General features: G+C 36.9%; 1 protein-coding gene and 1 pseudogene across 1 annotated transcript in view; both read right to left on the bottom strand.

Moving 5' to 3' along the window:
• Window positions 1–22,937, bottom strand: part of LOC150085824 (uncharacterized) — an 81,364-nt gene extending 58,427 nt beyond the window's left edge. The window contains exon 1 of the mRNA XM_090373506.1: window positions 22,776–22,937. Within this exon, the coding sequence (XP_090229632.1) occupies window positions 22,776–22,792 (17 nt within the window). The 5' untranslated portion in view covers window positions 22,793–22,937. The remainder of the gene's footprint in view (window positions 1–22,775) is intronic.
• On the bottom strand, window positions 14,602–14,857 carry LOC150085825 (ubiquitin-fold modifier 1 pseudogene; annotated as a pseudogene).
• Window positions 22,938–27,615: the final 4,678 nt, after the last annotated feature.

Genomic DNA, 27,615 nt, shown 5'->3' with positions numbered 1-27,615 from the left:
TTGTTTTCAATTTTTGGTAATCATTTTGCGTTAATCTTTTATTTGTTTTAATTTCTGTAGAGTATTATACAGAAGGGTTCTACGTATCATATTGAGGTATATTTCTATTGTTTTTCTACAAATATTGATATCAATGTAGAATATATCGAGCATCACAGCTCTGTTATATATTGGTTTGGTCTTTTAGGCTCCTAGCCAACAAAATGTTTACATCCGTGAACTTAAATGCTGTTTTTAACCAATTTTTATGCATAGATTTTGAAAATCACCATGATAGTTTCACATCACATTTTACCAAATATGCCAATTTTGTATAATATAGCCAGTAACGTATGATATACTGATTTATTTTAACAGATATAAGCAAATTCTCTTAATTTTATCAATCGATTCTGGCCTCGGTTTTCTTGTGATAAGCAAAATCTACCTATGGTTCTTAGGTTCAAATTCCGATGCAACGATTTACAATATGAAGAAAGCACACTTAGCATTTTTGGCGAGGATATTTGCAGGCTGTTTCCAAGTTTTTAATGTAAATCGATCCAAGTTTTCCAAGTTTTTATTGTAAATCTATCCTCCAACCTAAGCTTAAAAGCAGTTTTGCTTCATAATGGCAATGAATTCCTATTAGTTCCTATGTTTCATTCAGTTGGACTTAAAGAACGTCATGAAAGCTGTTGTTGTTGTTATTTGGTTTTTAGGAGCATTAGCAACTAAGGCCATATTGCTCTGGGAATATGCGTTGGTCATTCCCTGACCTACCCGCCTCCTCCGTATTTGGTGGTCACGGGCTCGAACCCCAGTCTAATCAAGAAGCGTGTGCTACGCACTGCCACTCCTGCCCACCTGGCTACGGAGGCGCCGTCATGAAAGAATATCTAAGGTTCTACATGCTATAAAATACCAGGATTATGGTTGGAACATATGCAGTGATCTTGATTTGCAAGGTTATTGGTTTTCAGGGGATTTTCACAAAATATTGTTGTTTTTTGTTTGTGAGACAGCCATGAGACAGAAGAACATTATGTTGTGCGACAGTGGGACAAGTTCATTCCAAGACAATGTAATGAAAAATATATTCTTTTAGTGCAATCAAACAAGGTTCTTCTTCCAACCCTACACATCAAACTCGGATTGATGAAAAATTTCGTGAAGGGATTAGATAAAGAAGGTAATGGATTTACATACTTGAGAAGTGTGTTTCCTAATTTAACATATGTCAAACTTAAGGAAGTAATTTTCGTAGGACCCCAAATTAGGAAACTCCTGAAAGACAATGTGTTTGAAACCCAGTTAAAGAAAGTTGAATTGGCAGCTTGATGATCATTTAAGGCAGTACATGGTTTTTTGGGTAATAGAAAAGAAGAAAACTATGAAATGTTGGTGTCTAATTTACTCGACTGCTACAAAAACGTGGGCAGTCGAATGTCGTTAAAAATTCATTTTCTTCATTCCCATCTTGAATTTTCCCCCGAAAATCTGGGAGATGTGAGTGATGAACAAGGAGAGCAGTTTCATCAAAGTATTTCCACAATGGAAAAGTGGTACGTCACTGGGATCCTGTAATGATGGGGACTACTGTTGGTTCCTTGTGAGAGTGAATAAGTAGAAATACAAGAGAAAATCCTTTAGCAGCAAGCATTTTTAAGGGAAATCACAGATATGCTGATTATATATTATTGAAATATAACTATTTCGCTATGATTTATGATTTTATTTCCGAAGTAAAATGAGTTATAGAGAACGTATAATTTTTTTACATTTGTATTACAAAATTGAATTATATGTATATATATCCCTTTATTTTAACAATAAATGTTGGTACATCTTTTGTGGATTTATTGGATGATTGTTTTCTACATCAGCATGTTCGGGAGGCAACTAGAGGGAGTAATACTCTTGATCTGATCATCAGTAGTGATCCTTCATACATTAAGAATCTGCAAATAACGGAACCACGAGGTGGCAGTGATCACAGTGTGCTGAAGTAGGATTTACTCAAAGAGGTAACTACCATCAGGGGTAAAGGGAAGGGTTTTTGCGTTCATAAAGGCGACTACAATGGTCTGAGACAGTATTTAAATTCTATACAGTGGGATGATGTTACCAACAGCAAATTCAAAATGGGAAGCATTCAAAGAACTTTTCTTGGAAGCTACTAGGCAATGAGTACATACCAACTGAGAAATATTGTTCAAGGTTTAGGCCTAAATGGATGTCAGATGAACTAATAAGACATTTGGCAGAAAAGAAAAATGCATGGATACATATAAATTAACATGTGACACAGAAGCCTAGGATAGATATAAGCTGATTGTAACTGAGTTACAAAGGAGGTTAGGCAGGCGAAGGCAGATTACGAGAAATCTTTGGCAAAGGATGCAAAGAAAAACAGCAAGGAATTCTTTACTTATGTAAACTCTAGAAGGAAGGGAACGAATCAGATTGGTCCACTTGATATCGATGGTTCAACTGTTGATGACCCTGCTCAGGTAGCTAACAAACTAAATGAATATTTTGCATCGACATTCACACGTGAGGAGTTACTCAGCGAGGGGAATGACAGAGGTGTATTCAACTCTGGCAGTAAGCTAGATAATCTTGTAATAACTGAGAGTAAAGTGAAGGACAAATTGTTGAAGATAAACACAAGAAAAGCACCTGGGGTGGATGGGATCTATCCAGTTATGTTAAAGGAGGCAGCAAAGGAAGTAAGCAAACATTTAGCCATAATTATAAGAGCTTCCTTAGACTCAGGGGAGGTACCCATGGACTGGAGATGTGCAAATGTGACCCCAATTCACAAAGGAGGATCAAAGGCTGACACAAGTAATTATAGACCTGTGAGTTTAACTTCTGTTCCAGGAATATTAATGGAGGCCCTGGCTAAAGAAGCACTGCAGGATCATCTAGACAAGACTTCAGTTATAGCTCGGACACAGCATGGTTTTGTTAAGGGAAAGTCTTGTCTGACCAATTTGATTAGATACTATGATGCAGTCACAAAAGAACTGGATGCAGGGAATAACTTTGATATTATATATTTGGATCTTAGAAAGGCTTTTGATACTGTTGCACATGGAAGACTGCTGCACAAATTGGAGCAGTGTGGCATTGGAGGCAAATTGCTGCTATGGATAAAGGTATGGTTGAGTGGGAGAAGACAGAGAGTGGTAATCAATGGACACTGCTCATCGTCGACTAATGTTATTAGTGGAGTCCCTCAGGGTTCAGTGTTGGGTCCATTATTGTTTTCTGTATTTATAAATGATATTGATGATGATATATCAAGCTTAATGTCCAAGTTTTCAGATGATACAAAGGTTGGCAGGGTTGTTAAGGACACTACTGATGCTATGCTGCTGCAACAAGATCTGGAAAGGTTGAGCAGATGGGCTGAGAGGTGGCAAATGAAGTTTAACATTGACAAATGTAAAGTACTACATATGGGAAACAGCAACTCCAGAACAACGTATAACTCTGTGGTACTACACTGACAGTGGTAGAGAATGAAAAGGACCTGGGAGTTATTGTGCAGGCATATATGAAGTTCTCTGAGCAGTGCAGACAGGTGCAAGAGTAGCACATGGTACCTTGTCAATGATATACAGGAATTTTTCTAGCAGGGATAAGGAGGTGATTATTCCCTTGTATAAGGCAATGGTCAGGCCACGCCTTGAGTACTGATACAGGTCTGGAGGCCTCATTTCAAGAAGGATGTAGAGCTGCTGGAACGAGTACAGAGAAGGGCAACAAGATTAGTGAATGGAGCAAAGAGTTGCTCTTATGAAGAAAGGCTTAAGCTTTGCAAATTACAGTGTCTGGAGACTAGGCACCGGCGAGGTGATCAGATTGAGGTGTATAAGGGCCTGAATGGTTTGAGCAAGCTCAATGCCGATGGGATTCTTCCTCTTGCTCAGAATAATCACCTGAGAGGGCATAAATTCAGATTGAGGAAAGACAGATGTGCGGAAATTTGCCTTTAGCCAGCGGGTAGTTGGTTGGTGGAACGGACTTCCATCCCTAGTTGTGGAAGTTGATTGCCTAAATAAATTTAAGGCTCAGCTGGACACGTATTTCGAATGAACGGAGGGGTGAAATGGAAGTGTTTTTTTTTTTTTTTTTTGGCTGATGCTGCATAAGCTTGCTTTCTTGCATCATATGCCTCTACTGTTTGTAGATTATGTTTGTTTGTTATTTAGGAGCATTAGCAACTAAGGCCATATTGCTCAGGGGATATGCGGTGGTCATTTCCTGACCTTTTCGCATCCTCCATATGCCTCTACTAATGCTAATGCTAATCTTTTGCTATAGATGTAATAGAGACTTTTTATGGCAATTTTCAGAATCAGCACATTTATTTCCTCTAGAATATTTATATTGTGGAGGTATGACAAAAAAAAAAAAAAAAGATATTTTTTGTTGGCTGATGTAATAAAGGTTTGTTTGTTGTTTGTTATTTGGTTTTTAGGAGCATTAGCAACTAAGGCCATATTGCTCCGAGATATGCGGTGGTCATTCTCTGACCTTTCCGCATCCTCCGTATTTGGTGGTGACGGGCTCGAACCCCGGTCTAATCAAGAAGCGTGTGCTACGCACTACTGCTCCTTCCCACCTGGCTACGGAGGCGCTGTGTGTAATAAAGGAAGTTGCCCAAAACATAGAAATACTTTTGTTATAGTGAAATTTTTGTTAAAATAGTGTTCATTGTAATGTAATTTTATTGTATATCTTTATCTATCTATATATAAAGGAAAGATAAGCACATACAGTAAACTCAGTGGTTTTCAACCTTTTTTTAATAATGGCACCCCTCAGTAATTTATTTTATTTTGGGGCAACCCTACTCAATTTTCTACCTGTTAGATCCGATTCTCTCTCTCTCTCTCTCTCTCTCTCTCTCTCTCTCTCTCTCTCTCTGTATATATACAGCAGACTCTCGATTTACCGGGATCAGATTAACTTGGAAGCGGATTAACAGGGACACTTCAAGATTCCAAATAAAAAAATAATAAAAATCAACCAGAAATCATAAAATTCAAGTAATAAGTAGAATAGGTATAAACAGATATTTTGCAAGTCACAAATAAGTGACAAGAAGTGGTGTTATAAGTCGTCATTGGTTAATGTACCTATTATCTTGCAATCCCTGCTGTATTCTCACCCACTGCTCAAAAAAAAAAAAAAAAAAAAAAGAGAGAAAGAGACCAAATGTTTAGTTTGTTTTAGTGCACTACATCGATTGTTGTATTGCATTGCACCGCAAAAGGGCAAATTTTGTTTCATTATTTATGTCAGGGATGTCAAGATTTTTTTTGGTTTAGAAATCGCGAAAATGATGGATAAACGTAAAAGAGTTGCGCTTTCGGTTAAACAAAGACTTGAAATTATTCAAAAGTTTGAAAATGGTGCATCCGTTAAATCTCTAATGAACCATTATAATGTTGGTGACCAAACCATAGGCGACACTGTAAAAAATAAAGGGAAGCTATTAGATTTAAAATCGACATTGCAAAATATAAAGGGAAGCATCGCATTGTGGCAAGTTTTTTATCTATCGCCATATTTTTTACACAACCTACTGTTCAGCAATCTAAACAATTATGTTTAAGTTGCTGAACATTTTTCGATACAGTAAGTCCCCAACTTAAGCAACTACGGATTTATGTAAATTTGTTTTCAATCAATTTTTTTTTATTTTTAGGATTGTAATAATAAGCAATAAATAATCACGGCATGCACAAATTGCACAAGTGAGATCGGAGTAACAAGCAAAAAAATATGGAAAAAAAGAGAAGATTCTTACAATTATTTAAGTTTTTTTTTTTTTTTTTTATATGACTAAAGATTTCAGTGAAGGGGGTCACAAGCTTTATATATCATCATGTATATCATCTTTTAAGGGCACAAAAGGATATTCTTGCACACACTGGCATCAATGACATTAAGAGTAGAAGATCTGCAGATTTACTTAACAAGTACAGGTGAATGTTGCAAAAAAGTCGTGAGTTAGAGTTAAATTTGAAAGTGTCTGCAATTCTGCCCAGACACGATAGGAGGGAGTACAAGTTGAGAGCCTTATCAATCAATTTGGCACTGGAGGGAATGTGCAAGGCTCAAGGGGTAGAATTTTTTTACAACGTGGTCTATGCTTGTTAACAGGAGAGACTGCTTCAACAGGGATGGGATACACTTAAATAGAAAGGGTGCAAGAATATTTGCTGATGCTATCGAGGCAGTGTTAGGTGGGTCAGAAAACTGCTAGCTTGGGGGGGGATTCACAGACTGAAAGATTAAAAGTAGTTGCAGGAAGAGGTGAAGGTGATTCTTGCACAACTTCTATTAGAATAAGTAGCGACCTGGAGCGAGGGGTACTGGGAGTTTCAGAGACTGATGGCAGTCATCGTGAAACAGGTGGGTATATGAGATATGTCAGGGTAACTAGGAATAGGAATAGGTGCATGTATTTTTTTTGGTAGTTGTTGGCACATAGGCTTCTGTGGCCATAATGCACCTCCCAAGGTTTTTGCAGTACTTTGATCCAAGCCTGAGGCGGGAATCGAACCCGCGACCTTTGGGTTGCCAGGCAGGCACTTTACCCACCCGGCTAGCCCAGTCGGCAGGTGCATGTATACCAATGCTAGAAGCATAGTAAATAAATTTGATGAATTTGAAGTGTTGGTCAAGACATGCGTGGATACTGTTGGGATATCAGAGACGTGGTGTCACACTGATGTTAGGAATGCAGAATTGGAATTTGGGGAGTACAATGTGTACAGAAAGGATAGACAGGATAGGAAGGGAGGAGGTGTCATGCTGTTAATTAAGAAAAACATAAAATCAAAAGTAGTGCATCCAGTTGATATAGATGAACAGTGCACTGTTGAGTCAGTTTGGTATAACATAAGCACTGCGAAAGCAAAAATAGGAGTAGGAGTGTGTTATAGGCTTAATGACTTGAATGAGTACAATGAACAATTGTACAGAGAAATAGAGTGGGCTAGTAAATCAGAATGTCTTTTAATGGGGGATTTTAACTTCCCAGATATTGACTGGAACTTGTGGGTTGGTCACTCATACACTAGTAAGGCTTTTGTGGATTTATTGGATGATTGTTTTCTGCAGCAGCATGTTCGAGAGGCAACCAGAAAGGGTAATACTCTTGATCTGGTTATCAGCAGTGATCATTCGTGTATTAAGAATTTGCAGATAAAGGAACCACCAGGTGGTTCCTTTATCTCCAAATACTGGCAGTGATCACAGTGTACTGATGTGGAATTTACTTAAAGATATAATTACCATCAGGGGTAAAGGGAAGGGTTTTTGCTTCCGTAAAGGTGAGTACAGTGGTCTCAGACAGTTTTTAAATACTGTACAGTGGGATCAACTGACGATGTTACCAACAGTAAATTTTAAGTGGGAAGCATTCAAGGAATTAATCGTGAAAGCTACTAAAAGTTTCATACCTATTAAGAAATATTGTTCAAGGTTTAAGCCTAAATGGTTATCAAATGAACTAATGAGACTCATGACAGAGAAGAAAAATACATGGGATGCATATAAATTATCAAGCGACTCAGAAGCCTATGGCAGATATAAGCTAGTCTGTAATCAGGAGGTTAGGCAGATGAAGGCAGATTATGAGAAATCTTTGGCAAAGGATGCTAAGAAAAACAGGATTTCTTTACTTATAAACTTTAAAAGAAAGGGGATGAATCTGATTGGTTCACTTGATATCGATGGTTTGACTGTTGATGATCCTGCTCAGATAGCAAACAAACTGAATGAGTATTTTGCATCTACATTCACACATGAGGAGTTATTAAGGTTTGAAAATGGCAGAAGGTTATCAAATTGTAGCAGGGTGCTTAATGATTTTGTAATAACTGAGAGCAAAGTGGAGGAGAAATTGTTGAAGTTAAACATAAGAAAGGCACCTGGGGTGGATGGGATCTATCCAGTTATATTAAAGGAGGTGGCAAAGCAACTAAGCAAACCCTTAGCCATAATTATGAGAGCATCCTTGGACTCCAGGGAGTTCCCCACAGACTAGAGATGCAAATGTATCCCCAATTCACAAAGGGGGATCGAAAGGTGACATGAGTAATTACAGAACAGTTAGTTTAACTTCTGTTCCAGGTAAAATAATGGAGTCACTGGTTAAAGATGCATTGCAGGATCATCTAGACAAGACTGCAGCAATAATTCAGACACAGCATGGGTTTGTTAAGGGAAAGTCTTGTCTGAAAAATTTGATAGGATATTATGATGTCGTTACAAAGGAACTGGATGCAAAAAATAATTTTGATATCATATATTTGGATTTCAGGAAAGCTTTTGACACTGTTGCACATGGAAGACTATTGTACAAATTAGAGCAGAATGGTATTAAGGGTAAGTTGCTACAATTAATAAAAGGATGGTTGAGTGTAAGAAGACAGAGGGTGGTAATCAATGGGTGCTGCTCTTCGTGGACTAATGTTATTAGTGGAGTCCCACAGGTTTCGGTGTTGGGTCCACAGTTGTTTTGTATATTTATCAATGATATTGATGAAGGTATATTAAGCTTAGTGTCGAAGTTTGCAGATGATACAAAGGTTGGCAGGTTTGTTAATGACAGTAATGGCAGTGTGCTACTGCAACAGGATCTAGAAAATTTGGGCAGATGGGCTAAAAGTAGCAACTGAAGTTTAACCTTGACAAATGCAAAGTACTGCATATGGGTAGAAGTAACCCCAGAGAAACGTACCAATTGTGTGGTACTACACTTAAGGTGGTAGAAAATGAAAAAGACCTAGGGGTAATTGTGCAGTCAGATATGAAGTTTTCTGAGCAATGCAGACAGGGTGCCAGGGCAGGTCATTGGGTTTTGTTAATGATATATAGGAATTTTGCTAGCAGGGAAAAGAAGGTGATTGTCCCTCTGTATAAGCCAATGGTGAGGCCACGCTTTGAGTACTGTATACAGGTCTGGAGACCTCATTTTAGGAAGGATGTACATTTGCTTGAACGTGTACAGAGAAGGGCAACAAGATTGGTGAGAGGAATGAAGGGATCCTCTTACCAAGAGAGGCTGAAGTTCTGCAAATTGCAGTGGCTGGAGACTAGGCACCTGTGCAGTGATGTGACTGAGGTGTATAAGGCCTTGAATGGGTTGAGCCCGCTGAATTCTGATGAGATCCTTCCACTTGTTCAGAATACGAACCTAAGGGAGCATAAATTCAAATTAAGAAAAGACAGATATAGAATAGATGTGCGGAAATTTGCCTTTAGCCAGCGGATGGTTAATTGCTGGAACAAACTTCCATCTGTCATTGTGGCAGTTGATAGGTTAAATAAATTTAAGGAGGAACTGGACAGGCATTTGGAGGAAATGGTGTGATTTTTTTTTTTTTAGCTGATGCTGCATAAGCTCATACACTTGCTTCCTTGCATCACATGCCACTACTACTTCACCATAATAATAACGTAAAAACCCACAGAATTCCAGCTATCGGTATTATCGCAAATGCAATAAGATCGAATTTACTACCTGTTTATAACAGATTGTGCTAACAGAAATGCCCAATAAAACGGAAAGTGCAAATTGTTTTTATTGTTTCTTGTTGACCTCCAGTTTTAGTAAAATGTGAACTTGCATGTGATGATAATAGTGAGTTTTCGCCTTAACCCTGTGAAGTTCTTTACAGAAAATTTCATTTTGACCGTTATCAAGGTGCTGACTAAGAGAATAAGTGACAGCAGTACTAGTAAATCTACCAACAAAAGGAAAGCGATCGATTTGGAAAAAAAAAAAAAAAAAAAAAAAAACTAATAAGAATGTATTAAAATGGTCAAACATTAATAAGTATCGCACTGAATTCAGATTTGTCAATAATAATATAGTAGCAATATGTTACTAGTCATTCCCGAGTTACGTAAACTCGATGAAGTAAGAAGTCCTGGAACGTATCTCTTAGGTACGTCGGGAACTTCTGTATTTTTGGATTAACCGGGAAATCGATTATCTGGGATTTGTTTTTTAACATCTATCCCAGAAAATCGAGAGTCTACTGTATATATATATAATATTAAAAAATATATATGTTATATGATAGTTATTACAATAATATAATTATAAAAATTACATTTTAATACAAATTATATATATACAGTATATAATAATTTTATTCTTTATATAGAGGTACTAAATAAAGATGAATAATAAATAACAACAAAATTAAAAAGATACTGCACACCTTTTTAATAATGAAATAAACATATAAATTTAAAAAATATATAAGTTTAAGTAACTTAAACTGAAATTACGTGGCACCCCTGGAATGTTGTTATGGCACCCTGGTTAAAAACTACTGAGTAAATTCGTTATAGCACTTTCAATATGAAAACTAAAAATTAAAATTTTTTTTATTGAAAGTAAATATGGATTTATGGAGGATATGGGTCTGTCAGAGAAAAGCAATGAGATTAGTGAAGGGGAAAACAAAAGGGTACCCAAACTAAGAAAGACTTCAGTTCTGCAATAGAGGGGCCCAGTATCATTTGAAAACAATGCATAAATAGTATGTGCCATTTTATGAGTTATACAGCAGATATGCTCCTGAAAAGTTATACATATACTGGTGCACAGGGTTGGAATCCCAAATGATAAACAATTACAAGTGGGTATCAAACAGTTTGTACCTTGACCTAGATAAAACATCTGTAGGATGATGCCATTTTTAATATATGTTGTCTACATATTCAATAACTAACATGTGAAATTTCATTCCCATAGGTCAGCGTTTCCCAAACTGTATTCCGTGAAAAATCCTAATTAATAATTTAAAAAATAAAATAAAATAAATAAATTTTGCATATCTGTAGCATACACCACTTTTATTCTAATTTTTAACATTTTTTTTGGTTATTAATATGCTGTACTGGCATCGACTAATAAAATAGAAAGTGGAACACTTTATTTTGGTGGGCTTTGCATGGAGAAGTGTGCTTAGATGTAATGACATCTACAAAAAAGTAGCAATGTAGTGATCTAATATGTCATTCATATGCGATTTAGCCTGGAATAGACGGGTTGAGGGGGAAGCGAACTGATATCATGCATCGCTCGGGTGGATGAAATAAAGTAGCCTTCCACTGACTCATTTTTGCATGTTTACACATTGCTGGTGGTGTGGTGCAGACTGTCTTCACAATTATTACGAGATTACTTCTGTAGTAGTGTGGAAAACTAGTAAGCATAACTAAACTCACTCCTTTGTATAAATAGTTTTTTGATAATTATCAGTATTTCGAAATATTATTATCAAAATAAACTACCATGGATTTGTGGTTGAAAATACGAACTTTAAAATGCGAAGCAAGTACTTCTAGCAGTTCAACTGTTGTCGATGAAAACGAACACAATATTGTCACACTTCAAAGTGAGGATGAACAATCGCAGCCTTTTGTTTCCCAAAAATCGGAAGTGAAAACTAGGAACCAATAAAAGACCAAAACAAAAGCATAATGACAGTTATTTGAATTTCGGCTTTACAAGTGTTGGAAATAAAGATGATCCCAGATGCACAGTGAGTCATATGTAATAAAATATTAGCAAACAGTTCTTTAGCTCCCACTAAACTTGGGTGCCTCCGTAGCCAGGTGGACAGGAGCAGCAGTGTGTAGCACATGCTTCTTGATTAGACCGGGGTTCGAGCCCATGCCCACCAAATACGGAGGATGCAGAAAGGTCAGGGAATGACCACCGCATATCCCCCGAAGCAATATGGCCTTAGTTGCTAATGCTCCTAAACACGAAAATAACCAACATACAACAACAACTCATTAAACTTGTGTTCCGTAAATATATTGTAAGATGAAAAGTGTTCCGTGACTAAAAAAGTTTGGGAAACGCAGCCATAGGTGATTGCACACCAAAGGTGGAACCCGGAATCTGAGGAAGGACACTATGGTTGACAAAGTGGAGTATCGAGCAGTGATCAAGTTCCTGAATTTGCAGGGCGGGCAAGAAAGCTCAGGAAATTGATGAAGAAATGAAAGCTGTGTATGGGCAGAATTGTTCATCCTGTGGCACTGTAAAAAAAGTGTAAATGGGAGTTCCAGTGAGGTCATAAAAGTGTCTTTGACAAGCCAAGAGAAAGAAGGCCATCAACATTCACAGACAGTGAGACGGTTGCAAAAGTTGAGCAATTGGTGCTAAGTGACAGACGTGCAACAGTTCAATTCATCACAAATGCAATGGGAATTAGTTATGAGTCTGCCCACAGCATTTTACATGACCATCTGCACATGTCTCAGGTCACCTCATGATGGGTCCCAAGATTGCTTACCCCTTTGCAGAAGCAATGTCAAATGCAATTTTCTTGCCAACTGTTGGATTTGTGTAATGTGGATGTTGAGAACTTTTTTGGGGTGCACCCACCCTATTCTCCTGACCTAGCACCTTCAGACTTCTTGTTTCAAGAAATTAAGAAACCATTGCATGGACACCACTTTGATTCGTCTCAGGAAGTTATCAATGAAGTGGAATTGTGGTTTCAGGCAAAAAGTGCAGACTTCTATGATCAAGGCATTAAACAACTGATCCATAGATGAAGAAATATGTTACTATACATAGAGAGTAAATATAAAAGGATTAAAGTTCTTGTGAAATTTCACCTTTCTAGGGTTATTATTTCTAAGCAAGGGTACAAACTTTTTGATACCCCCCCTCATATTAATGTTTATTCTTATGAAATATGTTAAAGTCTGATGAAGATTTTATAAACTGTCCTGGGCAGTGCTCTAGTTGGCAACTATGCATATATAACTGCCAACTTGTGACTTTTGAAAAGCTGGACTTGTAAGCAGGGAAAAACAGTGAATTTTTTTTTCTGAAACAGGCAAAAGGCAGCTTTTTTTTTTTTTTTTTTTTAAAGAGAAATTCTCAAAAAAAAAAAAAAAACAGGACAAAAACAGGAAATATTTTTGCAAAAATACACAGGACATTTTTTTTTAAGTTTATGCTGCACTAAAAATTTACCAGTAGAGCACGCTTTCAAACATTTGCATACCTAGGGTTTTCCAGTGAGCAAATTTATATTTGGACTGTCTATTAGACATCAACTGATTATAATTGCTTCAAAAAAGATACTATTATAGACTTTGTTCTCAGAAATGTTGAGTTAAAGTTTTGTTTATAACAATGGCACTGCTGTTTAGACTTGGTTGTCCAGAGAATTTCCAAAGCTTTACCGGAAAGAGAAAATCTGAATTGAGTTTTATTATTCTTATTTTTTTCCTTTTCACCTGATTAAATATTCTCTCACACTCAGCAATGAGGAATTATTAAAATGCCAGGAATGACTTGGAATAATTTGTTATATAGTCATCCCCTGCTACAATGTCATTTACTCAGCACTTGTTGGCTTTAGCACTGTATTTTTTGATTCACCAGGGTTGCGCTCTGTCCTCCCCCCCCAGAACAGCACCATTCACTACAAACACTTTGGGAGGAGCTACAATTAGCAGGTGTTTGGGTGCCCAGGAGGTCCCATCAAAAATATTTTTAATACTTTTCAATTAAATTTCTAGTCGACAGCAACAATACACAGTGTAAGCCTGCAAAGGTATGTTCTCTAATTTAAATTTGATTTTTAACTGATACTGTAATCAATGAGAAAACTTTAGCCTCAAAAGTTATTTTCATACTGACTAGGGGCTTTGCCCCTGCTCACTTTGCTTGCCAAACCCCATGCACATTTTTCTACATTTAGTTATTTTAAATATTGTCTTATACACCTTTTGGCATTTTTCATATTGTGTGATTATCTTCACAACTGGGTCGTCATGTCTGCAATACCAGGGTACCTGCCCACCCACTGATGATAGGCCAATAGCCTTGAAACATGTCTGGGTGGTGGTACTCACTGAGAATAAGTAACAATAGTCTTCTCTATTAGTGAAGCGTTACTTATTCGAGATAGTGCAATATCATGGCAACTCGTCGTGAAGGCAGAGCACAATATGAGAAAGAGCAAATGATGCCTACAAAAACTACTTTGTAGTTTCTTAAGAGTTGTCTATGGTGTATCTACACACCGATATTATATAGATATTAAACTCTTAATGTATTATGCCTTGTGCATTTAGTTATTTTAAACATTTTTCTACGTAAAATGTAAAGGTATGACGGAGTAAGTCAAATCTTTTCTATATAAAAGACAACCTGTCGAAATGCACTGATTGATATCTAATCAGGAAATGACCTATGTAATTATTTACCCGTGCACTTGTAGTGACGTAATTGCCCTACCCACTTGTACCACATGACTGTATCCCTCTTCTCCCACTGGCTACCCAACCACACATCATTCTCAAGGTCAAATAAATATCACTGTGTAATTATTTACCTGCATTTACATAGGTCACTTAGGAAAAGGCCTTTTGCTTCAGGTTCCATACTGTATGAGGAATATTGTTGCATCCGAAAGAGCAGGACTAAAATATTTACAAACTATACAAATATTTAAAATATTTACAAATATTCACTTTAATATCCATTCATGTACACTGCAACCAAATATATATGTATATATAAAAGATATTTTTCACTTTTCATTAACTTCCTACTCTGTCCCTGGGAATTAACCGAAGTTCAGAGCCATGTTTCAAAACGACATCACTTGCTGTTTGTGCTGGATTAATACCAATTCCATCAACTGTAATAATTGCACTGGTTACAGGTGGAACTTTAAACTCTTCTGCTGCGAACTTCATTACTGCTGTAAAAGGAGTATTATCTGGAACACTCAGAACCTTGAACGGTAATTTGGGATCTGACGTTAGAGTGATTTTGAATGTCACTTTAGACATATCGCTGACAAATGCTAAACTATTTGCAAATACACAAATATTTAAAATATTTACAAAATGCTAAACTATTTGCAAATATACAAATATTTAAAATATTTACAAAATGCTAAACTATTTACAAATATACAAACTATATTGGGACGATGTAGATTGTATATTTGTACATTAATATACAAAAAACGCTACAATGGAACATCAAATGATGCCGGGTGTGGTCATGTATTAGACAGCCAAGCACGTGCACAAGGTTGGTGAATGTTATGGAGGCAGTTGTCTTGCAATGCAATGAATGTTGGCATGCACCCAACGTACATGTTCTACATTGTCAATAGCAAGTGCCTGATTCGGCCCAGTAATCCATTTGTGTTCCTTCCATTTAATGTTTTTTGTATATTAATGTCAGCTGAAGCTGATTATGATTGTAAATAGTTTAGTATTTTGTAAATATTTTAGTTTTTTGTAAACATTTGTATAATTTTGTTATTATTTGTATAATAATAACATTATACTAATATAACGCACTGATCAAAATCTAATCAGGAAATGACCTATGCAATTATTTACCTGCACATTTGTAGTGATGTAATTGCCCCACCCGTTTCTCCCATTGGCTCGAATAAATATCACTAGCAGGAAAATTTTTTTAATGTATAGAGGGATATGTAATTTAAATCTCTGTATTTCTGTAGTTATATGTACTAACCCAAGTTTACTGTGTTCCTAGTGGTAAAACACTATAGACATGTGTACCATTTCTTGCACATTACAAAAATATACAATTTATATGTTTTCCTGCCGGGAGGTTGTTATGAGAAAAGGAGAACCCACACAATGGTTCTAATTAATCGAAGTTGATTGAAGTTCATGTAAAACTTTTTTTTAAAAATTGTCATTTCTTGACAGAGAGTTGCTTTGAGCTGTGCACTGCAGAGAAGCATCACTCAGAAATACCGCTTTTAGTTCAGTTCTATTTTCCAGTCGGAATTTCACATGCCCTGCCCTTAAAATATTTCGTACATCTTACACCCCACCCCACACAAACACCACCCAGAACAAGTGCAAATAAACTGATTTTGAGATAAAATTTAGCTATGGGTATATATATTTTTATAAATTAATATATATGTCAATAACTTTAATCTCAAAGATTGAGATAAAATATGCTTTGTACCTGGATAGTGGGATGGTTTTATCTCGTTACTTTATATATCATTAAAAAAGTGCTTCATAAAATCATAGTCATATGTACTCATTTTTTTCTGGAGAGGGGTTCCCACCAAAGAAATATGTAAAATAATTATAATTTTTAATATGAAAATTTTACACCTTGAGTAAAATAATTAGAGATAAGTTCATTTAAAATTTAATTATATGTTGTTTAATTTTGGATATACATAAATCCATAATGAGAAATGAAGATGAGAAAGTTAACGAGACATCCTCAAGAAGTTCAACACCTCCAGCAGAAAAAAGAGAAGAATGTACCAGTACAATTCAAAATTGGGAAAACTAATTTTATTGGGTTGCATATGGATCGTGTGACAAAAGTAAAGCCAAATCTGCAATAAACTCTTTATCATAGCATATATGTTATTAAAGTGGGCAACATGGTGACTCTCAAAAACATTCGAAAACTATGGAAACTGCTGCTTCCCAGAGGATGAGATCTTTTTCTTTCTTTCTTTTTTTTTATTAAAGGAAGTTCACAAAGTGAAAAAAGTGACTATCTGGGTTGACTTACATTTATAAACTGATTTTGAGATAAAATATGCTTTGTGCCTGGATAGTTACATTTATGTAAGTCAACAAAAAATTTAAAAACATTAAAGGCTTGATTTTTAGCAGAGTTGTAAAATTTTGCTAATGCTTTTAAATTTTCAATGTCAAAAGATAGAACTTTCAAAGCAATTTTTGTACAGTTGTGCAGAATGTAATTATTGCCGTGAGCTGTAATAACATTTTCATTCCCTCTGGCCAACTAATTTTCAAACTTAAAGTTAACTGAAGTATTGTCTGCTCCATATGCTGACACACTTGTCATGGCATTAAGCATCATATTTCCCTTCTCTCCTAAGACTGCAGATCCAAATTATGAAGCAAATGCTTCAAGACTTTGAAACTGTCCAGAAAATGACAGCAGGCTGCAGAAAGATTTCAGCTATTGTTAATAATGTTTTCTCAATATTAGTATTAGCCATGTAGTGCAAGAAAGCCACAGGCTAAAAAAATAAATAAATAATAAAATAAACTAGAAAATAATAATCGACAATAATAAAAGAATAAAACAATAATAAATAAATCAAAAATAATAAAAATATAAAGAGCAATATAAAAAAATAAAAGATATATAAAAAATAGACAAGAAAATAGACTGTGCTTTCCTTCTCATGTAGGTAACTATCCAGTTGACCTTTGAATTTCTTCAAGCTGTTAGCCTCAACTACCCATGGCTGTTACTTGTTCTGATATTCAATAACATGCTGGCTAAAAGAAGACTTCCTATAATCCAGTCTAAAATTCTTCCCTTGTAATTTGAATTTATGGCCCCTAGTTCTGGAATCCTTTATAACAGTGAAAAATTTGCCTTAATTCATTTTACTAACTCCCTTGCAGAGCCTTATAGACCTAAATCAGGTTACTCCTCTAAGGTGCCTGGTTGCCAAGCTTTCTAACACTACATAATCAGTCTTTCCTTGTAAGGTCACCCTTTGCAAATCTCACCATGCAGGTTGCTTGTCATTGGATCCTTTCAAGAAGCTCAATGTCTTTTTTTAGATGATATTTATAGTTGGACACAGTATTCCAAGTGTGGTCTTACACTTGTCTTATACAGTGGGATTTTACTCCTCCCTATCAGATTCTACAGGCTATTGTTCAATAAACCATTTATAGGATGTCATGGTTTTTACCAGCTGCCTGTTTTCACTGCTCAGAGAACTTCATATCCACTCATATTACAACTTCCAGATCCCTTTCTTCCTCTACTATTTTCAATTCAATCAAAAAAGTGTATAAGTTAATTTAGGGTTGCTATTCCCCATGTATCAGACCTTGCATTCTGTGGATTAAAACATAACTGCAACTTTTCTGACCATCCCTAAAGTCTGTCCAAGTCATCCTGAAGGAGAACTGCTTGACACTAATCATTAACAACTCTCCCAATCCTTACCTTGTAAGGATTGGGAGAGTTGTTAACCTTCTATCCCCTCATCAATGTTTTTTTATAAAAATCAGAAACAACAGTGGGCCAAAAACAGATCCTTGGGGGCCCACTTCTGAAGTTATACCAACCTGAAGAATATCCATTAATCACAATCGGTTCACCTTTTGCTCTGCAGCTGTCCTGCAGTCCGACATAGAATCTTGTGAATAATAATCACAAATTCCAGCTTATACAGTAACTTCTCATTAGGGACTAGGTCAAATGCCTTGCTAAAATCTAAATAAACTATGCCGAAATTATCTCCTACATCCAGCTCATGAGTAACTGCGACAAAATAGCCAAACAGGCTAGTTAAACAATTTCCCTTAACAAAACCATGTTGTGTGTCTCTCAGAATGCAATTTGGATTGCACTCTTAATCACTGCCTCCAAGATTTTCCCTACCATTGAAGTCAGACTAACCAATCTGTAATTACCACCTTTCTCTCTAAGAACCATCTTTAAGTACTGGTGATACATTAGCACTCCTCCAATCTAAAGGAATCTCTCTTGAGTCCAATAGTACCCTCATATTCATAATTAACCTCAAGAAACCTATATCATCTGCAATCAGAAGATGCAAAAAGAAGTTATGGGAGCACCTGGTCTTCACAACTAACAAACTCCCCAGAGGGGAAGGAAGTCATTACAGCCACGACAATCCCACAAGGCACTACAACAACCTCCTGGGTAAACTCCATAGATAATGTATTGACCACAATTCTGTAATAACCCATAGATCCATACACCCAAGAACAGCTACAACTTTCCAAGATAATGATGATTATAACTCAGAGCAAATAGAAGCTCCCTTCTCCACTGAAGAACTACATGCAACTGCTTGTAGACTTTGGGACAAAAATGTCCAGGCTTGAATCTGCTCAAACCAGAAATAGTTAAGAAAACTGTGGAGCACAATCCTGATCTCATACTCTGTCTCTGGAATGGAAGTTTTCCCTACTGATTGGAAGACAGCAAACCTGAGCCTAATCTTGAAGCCTTACAAAATCTCCAGATCCTACCGACCCATTGCCCTATTATCCGTCCTGAGCAAGTTTCTCGAATACCTCATCTGCAACAGACTGAAAGCTCACTATAACACAGCAAACCTTAGTTCAGTTAACCAGTATGGCTTCAAATAGGGATGCTCCATGGTTGATGCTCTGCAAAACCTCATCTTAGCTGCTACAAACTACCAGGAAATATTTCCTTGTGGTTTGCGTAGACTTTGCTGGGGCGTTTGACTCAATTTGGTGGCCAAGCGTCCTTAGCCACCAATGTAAGAAAATCTACCTGGCAATCTCTACAGATCAATCCAATGCTACCTCACCAGCAGGAGTATCACTGTAAATGTCCCATACCATAGAGTCACCTGTCTGGTCCACAGGGGCTGTCCCCAAGGCTCTATACTGGGGCAACTCCTGTAGAGCATTGTACTCGATGAATTCCTTAATATTAATCTTGGAGAAGTCGGGCTATGCGGATAATCTGATTCTGGCCATGGCTGTGGATTCCAGGGCTCAGCTCAAGACCCAAGCAAACAGGGTGCTACTACTCCAGCAGGAATGTGCTAACCTCCATATAAGACAAGTTCCATTCTCCTAAAAGGAACACTCAATCTGAGATGATCCCCCACTGATCAAGATTGATGGAACCACAATCAGGCTCACCTCAGATCTAAAATACCATGGCATAGTGCTGGACTCCAGTCTCACCTTCCTATCACATTTGAAATACCTGCAATCTAAAATTATAAACTACACCGCCTTGGTAGCCAAGAGAGATTGGGGCCTCAACCGTCGCACGCTCTCACTCTTCTACAGGCAATAACCTACATCTCGGGTATTTGGTACCATCAAGCTGCTATCGTAACCATCAGGAAAAAGCTACCATCTAGAGATCTAGATGGCTCACCACGTGATAGTGAGCAGAATCAAGAATTCTGCTCACCATCACATGGGCCTGCTGTACAGCAGGCCCATGTGATGGTGAGCAAACCATGTGATGGTGAGCCCATGTGATGGTGGGCAAACATGCACTGCAGGTGCTGGCTGGCACCCTCCAGCTGGGCCTGGAGGTGGTTTGATGTGGGATCCTTTACCATCTATCTAAGAGTATGTTATCTTCGTGAACTTTTTCACAGCCCTTGCAAATAACCCAAAAGCAGAGAAGAGATGACTCACTTCCCACTTGCAGAAGGCCTGGCAGACAAGATGGACAAATTCCACTAAAGGGGAAATAACAAAGAAATTTGGTCCCTATGTAGACAAGGTCTACCCTAAATCTCCAACAAGGTTTTTTCCCTGGCCTGCATAAAACATTCCTTCTGACAGTACATGGCTCCATCAAAGCCAAACTCACACCCTTAGGAATCGCTGAGGATCTGTACTGCCTTTGTGGGGCTCTGGAGAGCTGGTCACATCTGATGCATGACTGTCCTCTCTATGAAGATCTACAAAGTCAAATGATTAAAAGACTGACCTTCTTCCAAAAGTGCCAGTAACATCATCTCCTGGATAGCAACAAAGAATATAATGTCTTTACGCACTTTCCCCAAGAGCTATTCAAGAGGAGAAGATCCTTTTCTCAAGACCATCAACAAAATCTTCCCACCTAATGATGTAATTAGAAATTTTCTTAAACCCTTCCAGGAAGGATACAAGCTTAGAAGACCTGATGTGCATCCTGGAGAACTCGTATGGGCTTGTTCTGCCACTAGGCTGCTTGCCAAAAGGCAGTCAGGACCAGGCAAACTAGCCTGGTCCACTCTGCTTCCCTCATCCCTATACCCAACTTGCCTGATGGAGTCCTCTCCATCTTCTTTGGGATGCCTTTCTCTACATCCCCAATACTTCTTACTTTCTTTCCCTTTCTAGACTGCTTTGCTCCCCACACTCTAACTTTACTATTTTTTCCTTTTTTTATTTTAAAATTTTTTTAAAAATATTTATTTATTTATTATTTTTTTATTTTATTTTATTTATTTTAGTTTCTGCCTGAGCTTACTGGACGGCACCATTTCGGAGCTTATTGACTCCTCATCAGTGGGTGGGTAGGTACCCTGGTGTTGCAATGATGACAACCCAGTTGCAGGGTATACCCACTGAGGAGGAGTCAATATGCTCTGAAACGGTGTCGTATGGATGTTGGAATCCACTGAGAATAAGTAAAAATAGTCTTCTCCTATGGTGAAGTGTTACTTATTCGAGGTAGTGCAATATCATTGCAACTCATCGTGAAGGTATTCATAATATGAGATATACTTACGATGCCAATTTATAACTACTTAAGTATTTGGCTACGTACAGAAATGATGAAATTGTGCTAACTTGTAAGCATTTCTAATATATAATGGAAAGGGAATGGATTGTAATATCATAATGTACTTCCATCCTCAACCCCACCTCACAATATATGAATAACCCCTGTTGCCATTTAAAACTACAGCAAACCAGTCATTGAATAGACTCCAACCCTTTCTTAACCTAAGATTGCAAAATTCGGAGTGTGGTAGTTTTGCCACTACACCGAACTTGGTTAATCTTTAGAATATGAGGTGCAATCACATGGATCTTTGCAACTACAAATGATGGGCAGGTCTAGCTCTGCCCACCAGTTGATTGTGATTGGAAGATCTAGTCCTGTGAGTAATTTTCTGCTTTTTTCGTTGAATGTATGAAAGGCTAAGTACTGAAGGTTACAGAAGTGTGTAAGCTTCAGTTTCTTAAACAGATTCCGTATAAGCCTTACATTTATTCAAAAAAAGGTTATGTTATGCCACTAATTAAGAACAAATTCAAGCAAAAAACTGTGGCCTTAGACAATACAGTATACTAAAGATTACAGACACTGTTCTTCACTTGAATCTGTCCCAGATTAGTGACATAATCTAACCTAACCTCTTTTGACTAACTGAATATGAAAGTTATAAGGGAGGGAAAGGTATTGAAATTATTAGTCTACTAAAAACATATGTCAGCTTTACCAACCTGTACATGATATTCCTGCTGGCTTCTAGTCATTTGAGAAATGGCATTCTCAGTAATGCAAAATAGCAGTCTACATAAACAACTGGTGGGCAGAGCTACACCTGTCTATCATTTGTAGTCGCAAAGGTTCATGGAGTTGCACCTTACATTCTAAATATTAACGCCATGCTTTCCTCACATATTCAGTATTTTTATAGAAATAATTCAGAAAGCATTAGCTACTTTGACGTTATTCATGTGAATATGAAAATTGCGGATAACCGAAACTGATGATGAAAAACTGATCCAGTTTTTTTTCTGAACGGGGGTCACCTGGCCCCTCAACCTTACCTGATGATGTAATATAAAAGTGAATTCCAAAACGTAGAATGATACCCACTTAGTTCATTGAGTTGTACTAGTACAGTATATATAATATTTTGTATATTTCTGTAATTTAGTCCCAAGTAAACTAATTGTATAAACAAATGCGGTGTAAAGTGTTTCTATTTTAGTTAGTGTTAACAAAACACATCAATATTCCTTTATTATGTTGACAGCTTTTATACCAAACAAAATATAATGCTCAAACACTGGTTTCCTTTGTTATTCAGCGGAACTAATAGCTGCAAGTTATTTATCAAAGCATTTCGTTTGCGTAATTGATATTATGGACTTGGGTACAAGATAACCCAGTGATATATCAACGTATTCTATAAGAGATCAACCATTAACTTTGCATTACTTACTGTTTACTGTTCGACATCTGTTTAAATTTTCTATTTCTGCTTTTCTCGGCTGATGCTCTTCGTTATTTGTCTCCAGGTGTCAATTACCAAAAATAATTTAAAATAAAATTACTGTATATTACAACCCAATATTTTTTCTCATCTATATTTCCTGGACCAACTCCTGAGAATACTTGCAACGCCACCTTTAGCGTGTATTTATTTTCAACAGGAAGTCATCTGGTATGTCACTTGAGTCGCTGCAAGGAATAACAAACGTAAACTTGTAGTAAAGCAAATAATAGTACTATTTGGCTAAAATGTGCTAGCGATGATGTGGACTATTTAATTTAAATATTTTGCTCAGAAAATATGCAGAATGTGATAATATAAGTACAGGAGAAGGTACTTAAATGACTGCGTTTAATCAGAAAAGCTCATGAAAGGAGAAGAAACAATAGGTAAGAAAGTATACTTCGAAATGCATTTCATATATGTTTTTTTTGAAGTAACTAATTATTTCGTGTAGCTAGCATGTATTAACTTTATATTTATTATGTAGAAATAATTTTACTGGTCACTTTATTCTAAACGCTGTACATGATTTGAGTGAAATATAAAGTTACTATGTGCTTTTTAGAAGATGAACATATTCACATGAGAGAAGTTATCTTAGACCTTTAAATTTTACTAATAAATATAATTTAAAATGCTTATGGAGAAGTATTTTTTAATATCGATTGAATATATTGTTACTGGCCACTCAAAGCTATTCTAAAATGAATGAACAGGATGCTGTAAACATACCTTTCGCGATTTTTTTCCAACAAAATGAAAATTATTTATTATTATTATTATTATTAGCCATATGGTGCAAGGAAGCCTAAGGCTTATGCTGCACCAGCAAAAAAAAAAAAAAAAAATCTGAACTACCCAGTGAGAGAGAGAGAGCCAATGAACTAGAAGGGAATCACCAAGAAAGAGAAGAATGATGATATCCAGCTCAGGACCCTGAGTGTGCCAAGCCCATACTCACTATCCTTGGGATCGATGGGTAACTATGGTAAAGTTACATTTGTTTTAAGTACCTTAATCAGGCACTTAAATATGTTTTATTGACATATTTTCTCATTCAGTGAGTGAATACTGATGAATGCAAATGAATGATGAATACAAATGATTACTGTATTGTGAACAATGCAGTATTCATACTCTATTATGCTACTGCAACAGGATCTAGAAAAGTTAGGCAGATGGGCTGAAAAACTGAAATTCAACGTTGACAAATGCATAGTAGTGCATACTGGTAGTAGTAACCCCAAAGAAATGTACCAACTGTGTGGTACTACATTCAAGGAGGTAGAGAATGAAAAAGACCTGGGAATAATTGTGCAGTCAGATATGAAATTTTGTGAGCATTGTAGGCAGGCTGCAGAGAGCAGGTCATGGGATCTTGTCAATGATATACAGGGATAAGGACGTGATTATCCCTTTGTAATTAGAAAGGAATTAGAAAATGTGAATTGGAATATCATCGGTTTGGCTGAAGCAAGAAGAAGAAATTTGCAGAATCTCAAGGAATGTCAGTAATGAACACTTTTTTCAAGAAAAGGGTGAACAGAAAGTGGACATGGAAGAGCCCAAATGGATTAACAACTAATGAAATCGACTTCATCCTCGCTAACAGAAGATATATCATGAATGAAGTTACTGTCCTGAACAAGGTAAATGTTGGAAGTGATCACAGAATGGTAAGATGTACACTTGATATAGATGTAAGAAAAGAAAGGAAAAAACTGACTCAAGTAAATAATACAAAGATCTTTGATATAGCAGAAGAGTAGAAAAAGCAGTATGTATTGAACTTAAGAACAGGTTTGAGCTTCTGCAGACTGCTCAGGACCAAGATATCGACGAGGAATATTACAACTTCCTGAAAGTGATAAAGCCCAAGAAACCTATAGGTAAAAGAAATCCAAAGAAGAAAAAATTAGTCAAGAAAAACTTGTCTTGATGAACCGAAGACAACAAATGAAGAACAAGGAGAAAATTGAATAAACTGAGTTATGCAAAGCTATTAGAAAGAGACTCAGAGAGGACATAAGAAAATTTTAACACAAGAAGAGTAGAACAAGCATTAAGGGAAAACAAAGGATTTAAATCAGCAGCCATGAACAGTAATACAAGAAGACAAATGATACTGAAACTGAAGAATAGTGATGGTGTACATATAAATAGCAGACTACTACTATAAAGAGTTATACAAGGAGAGAGGGAATGAAGCCAGCAGTGGGGAAGATAGATTACAAATTAGTAACACATACAACAAACCTGATATCCGTCCTGACAAGCGCCTCCGTAGCCAGGTGGGAAGGAGCAGCAGTGCGTAGTACACGCTTCTTGATTAGACCGGGGTTCGAGCCCGTCACCACCAAATACGGAGGATGCAGAAAGGTCAGGGAATGACCACCGCATATCCCGGAGCAATATGGCCTTAGTTGCTAATGCTCCTAAAATCCAAATAACAAACAAATAACAATCCGTCCTGATTAGGTAGAACATGTATTGTAGAAAATGAAGAATCAGAAAGCCCCGGGGGAAGATGAAGTTACTGTAGAGTTGTTAAAATTGAGAGGAAGAGACATGACACAAAAACTGGCAAGACTCTTCACAAAATGCATTAGAAAAGGTGTAACGCCTAAGGAGTGGAATAATGCAATCATAGTTTTCTGCATAAGAAAGGAGATAAATTAGAAATTATGGACCAATTAGCTTGTTATCCCACATCTACAAGTTGTTCACAAGGGTCATTACTAACAGATTAGAAAGAATACTTGATGAGAATCAACTGAAAGAGCAAGCTTGGCTTTAGGACAGGATTCTCAACTATGGATTGCCTCCACGTAATGTCACAGCCAATGGAGAAACCAAATGAATATAAAACACCATTATACCTGGCATTTGTGGATTATGAAAAGGCATTTGACTCCATACAGCATAACGCAATGTTTCGGGCACTGAAAAGACAAGGCATAGATACCGCATATATTATGATTTTGAAGAAAGTATATGAGAATGCTACCTCCTTTATTAGACTGGACAAAGACAGTAGTAAATTTAAAATTGAGAAAGGATTTCGACAAGGAGACACAATATCTCCGATTTTGGATAAAACAAAAGTAATGATGAACAAGTATGCCACAGAAAGGGATATAATGATTGAAGGAGCAGTAATTGAAAAGGTGGAGTCATATACTTATCTGGAACAAGTCATTAGCTGTAATAATGATAAATGGCTGGAAGTCTAGGGAAGAATAAGTTTTGGATGGATAGCATTCGGGAAATATAGTCACATACTGAGGAGCAATATCCCAATTTGTCTGAAACGTAAAATAATGAACCAATGTATACTCTCTGCCATGACTTATGGAAGTGAAACTTGGGCACTCACCAAAAGAACGGAAGAGAAGCTGAGAACTACACAGTAAAGAATGGAACAAATTATATTGGGAATCAGACTGTTAGATAAGAAGAGAAACACATGGATTAGGTAGCAAACTCAAGTTAAGGACATTCTTATCAAAACTAAAGAACTCGAAGGAAGGATATCAGGTACGTTGTATGTGTTACTAATTTGTGATCCATGATGACGGACTAAGAAAATAATGGACTGGCACCCAAGAGGAGCTAGAAGAAAACCTGGAAGACAACAGAGATGGAGAGATGAAATTCATGAGTTTGTTGTTAGTAAATGGATGGCCATTGTACTAAACAGAAGGAACTGGAAAGTTGCTGGAGAGGCCTTCATCCTGCAGTGGATTGAATTTGGCTGATGATGATCCCTTTGTATAAGGCAATGGCCAGGCCATGCCTTGAGTACTGCGTATAGGTCTGGAGGCCTCATTTTAGGAAGGATGTAGAGTTGCTAGAACGAGTACAAAGAAAGGCAACAAGATTGGTGAGTTGAACAAAGGGGTGCTTTTACCAAGATAGGCTTAAGTTCTGGAAATTTCAGTTCCTGGAGACTAGGCACATGCGAGGGGATCTGATTGTGGTGTATAAGGCCTTGAACAGTTTGAGCAAGCTCAGTGCTGATGGGATTCTTCCTCTTGCTGAGATTAAGAACCTGAGGGGGCATAGATTCAAACTGAGGAAAGACAGTTGTAAAATAGATGTGTGGAAATTTGCCTTTAGCCAGTGGGTAGTTGATTGCTGGAACAGACTTTCAACTCTTGTTGTGGAAGTTGGTAGCTTAAATAAATTCAAGGAAGAACTGGACAAATGTTTACAGGAAGTGGATGTGTGAAATGGGATTGTTTTTTTTTTTTGCTATACAGCAGGCCCTCTTTATAAAGCGGTTCGCTTTATGCTAATTCGCCATAATGCTGTTCTTATATTATAACCCGTATCTGACTATAACGATCTTTTACGGATTGCATTTTTGGCATATTTAACATATTTATAAAAATCATTTCATTTGAGGGAGTAGATAGCTTTAAAATGAAAAGCAAAACAGCATTAAAACGTTACCCACACCGACTTGAGAAATTTTCCCATGATCAGTGAAATTTTCTCGCATGCTAATTTAATTGCGGTACAGTGACTTACGTAGTTCTGAGATCAACATTTTAAAAAATGATCAATATTAGTTATATGCATTTATCCGAAGTCTACTCATCACTCACTACAGTATTAGACATCATGCGTAACGGACAGTTTACTCGAACATTGTATCATAATTAATGCAACCAACACAGTTACATTTTCAAAGAGAATGGCGGATAAGAATGAAAAAGCAACAAAGTCTGGACGCAGTGCGAAGACTACAAATGTGAGAAAAAGACAATTTGAAAATTAAATT

This window comes from Mastigoproctus giganteus, chromosome 5 (assembly GCF_048544385.1).
Source record: "Mastigoproctus giganteus isolate SK-2022 chromosome 5, ASM4854438v1, whole genome shotgun sequence".
In the NCBI taxonomy this organism is placed as follows: Eukaryota; Metazoa; Arthropoda; class Arachnida; order Uropygi; family Thelyphonidae; genus Mastigoproctus; species Mastigoproctus giganteus.
The sequence above is the reverse complement of the archived record's forward strand: the minus strand, read 5'-3'. Positions and strand labels throughout refer to the sequence as shown.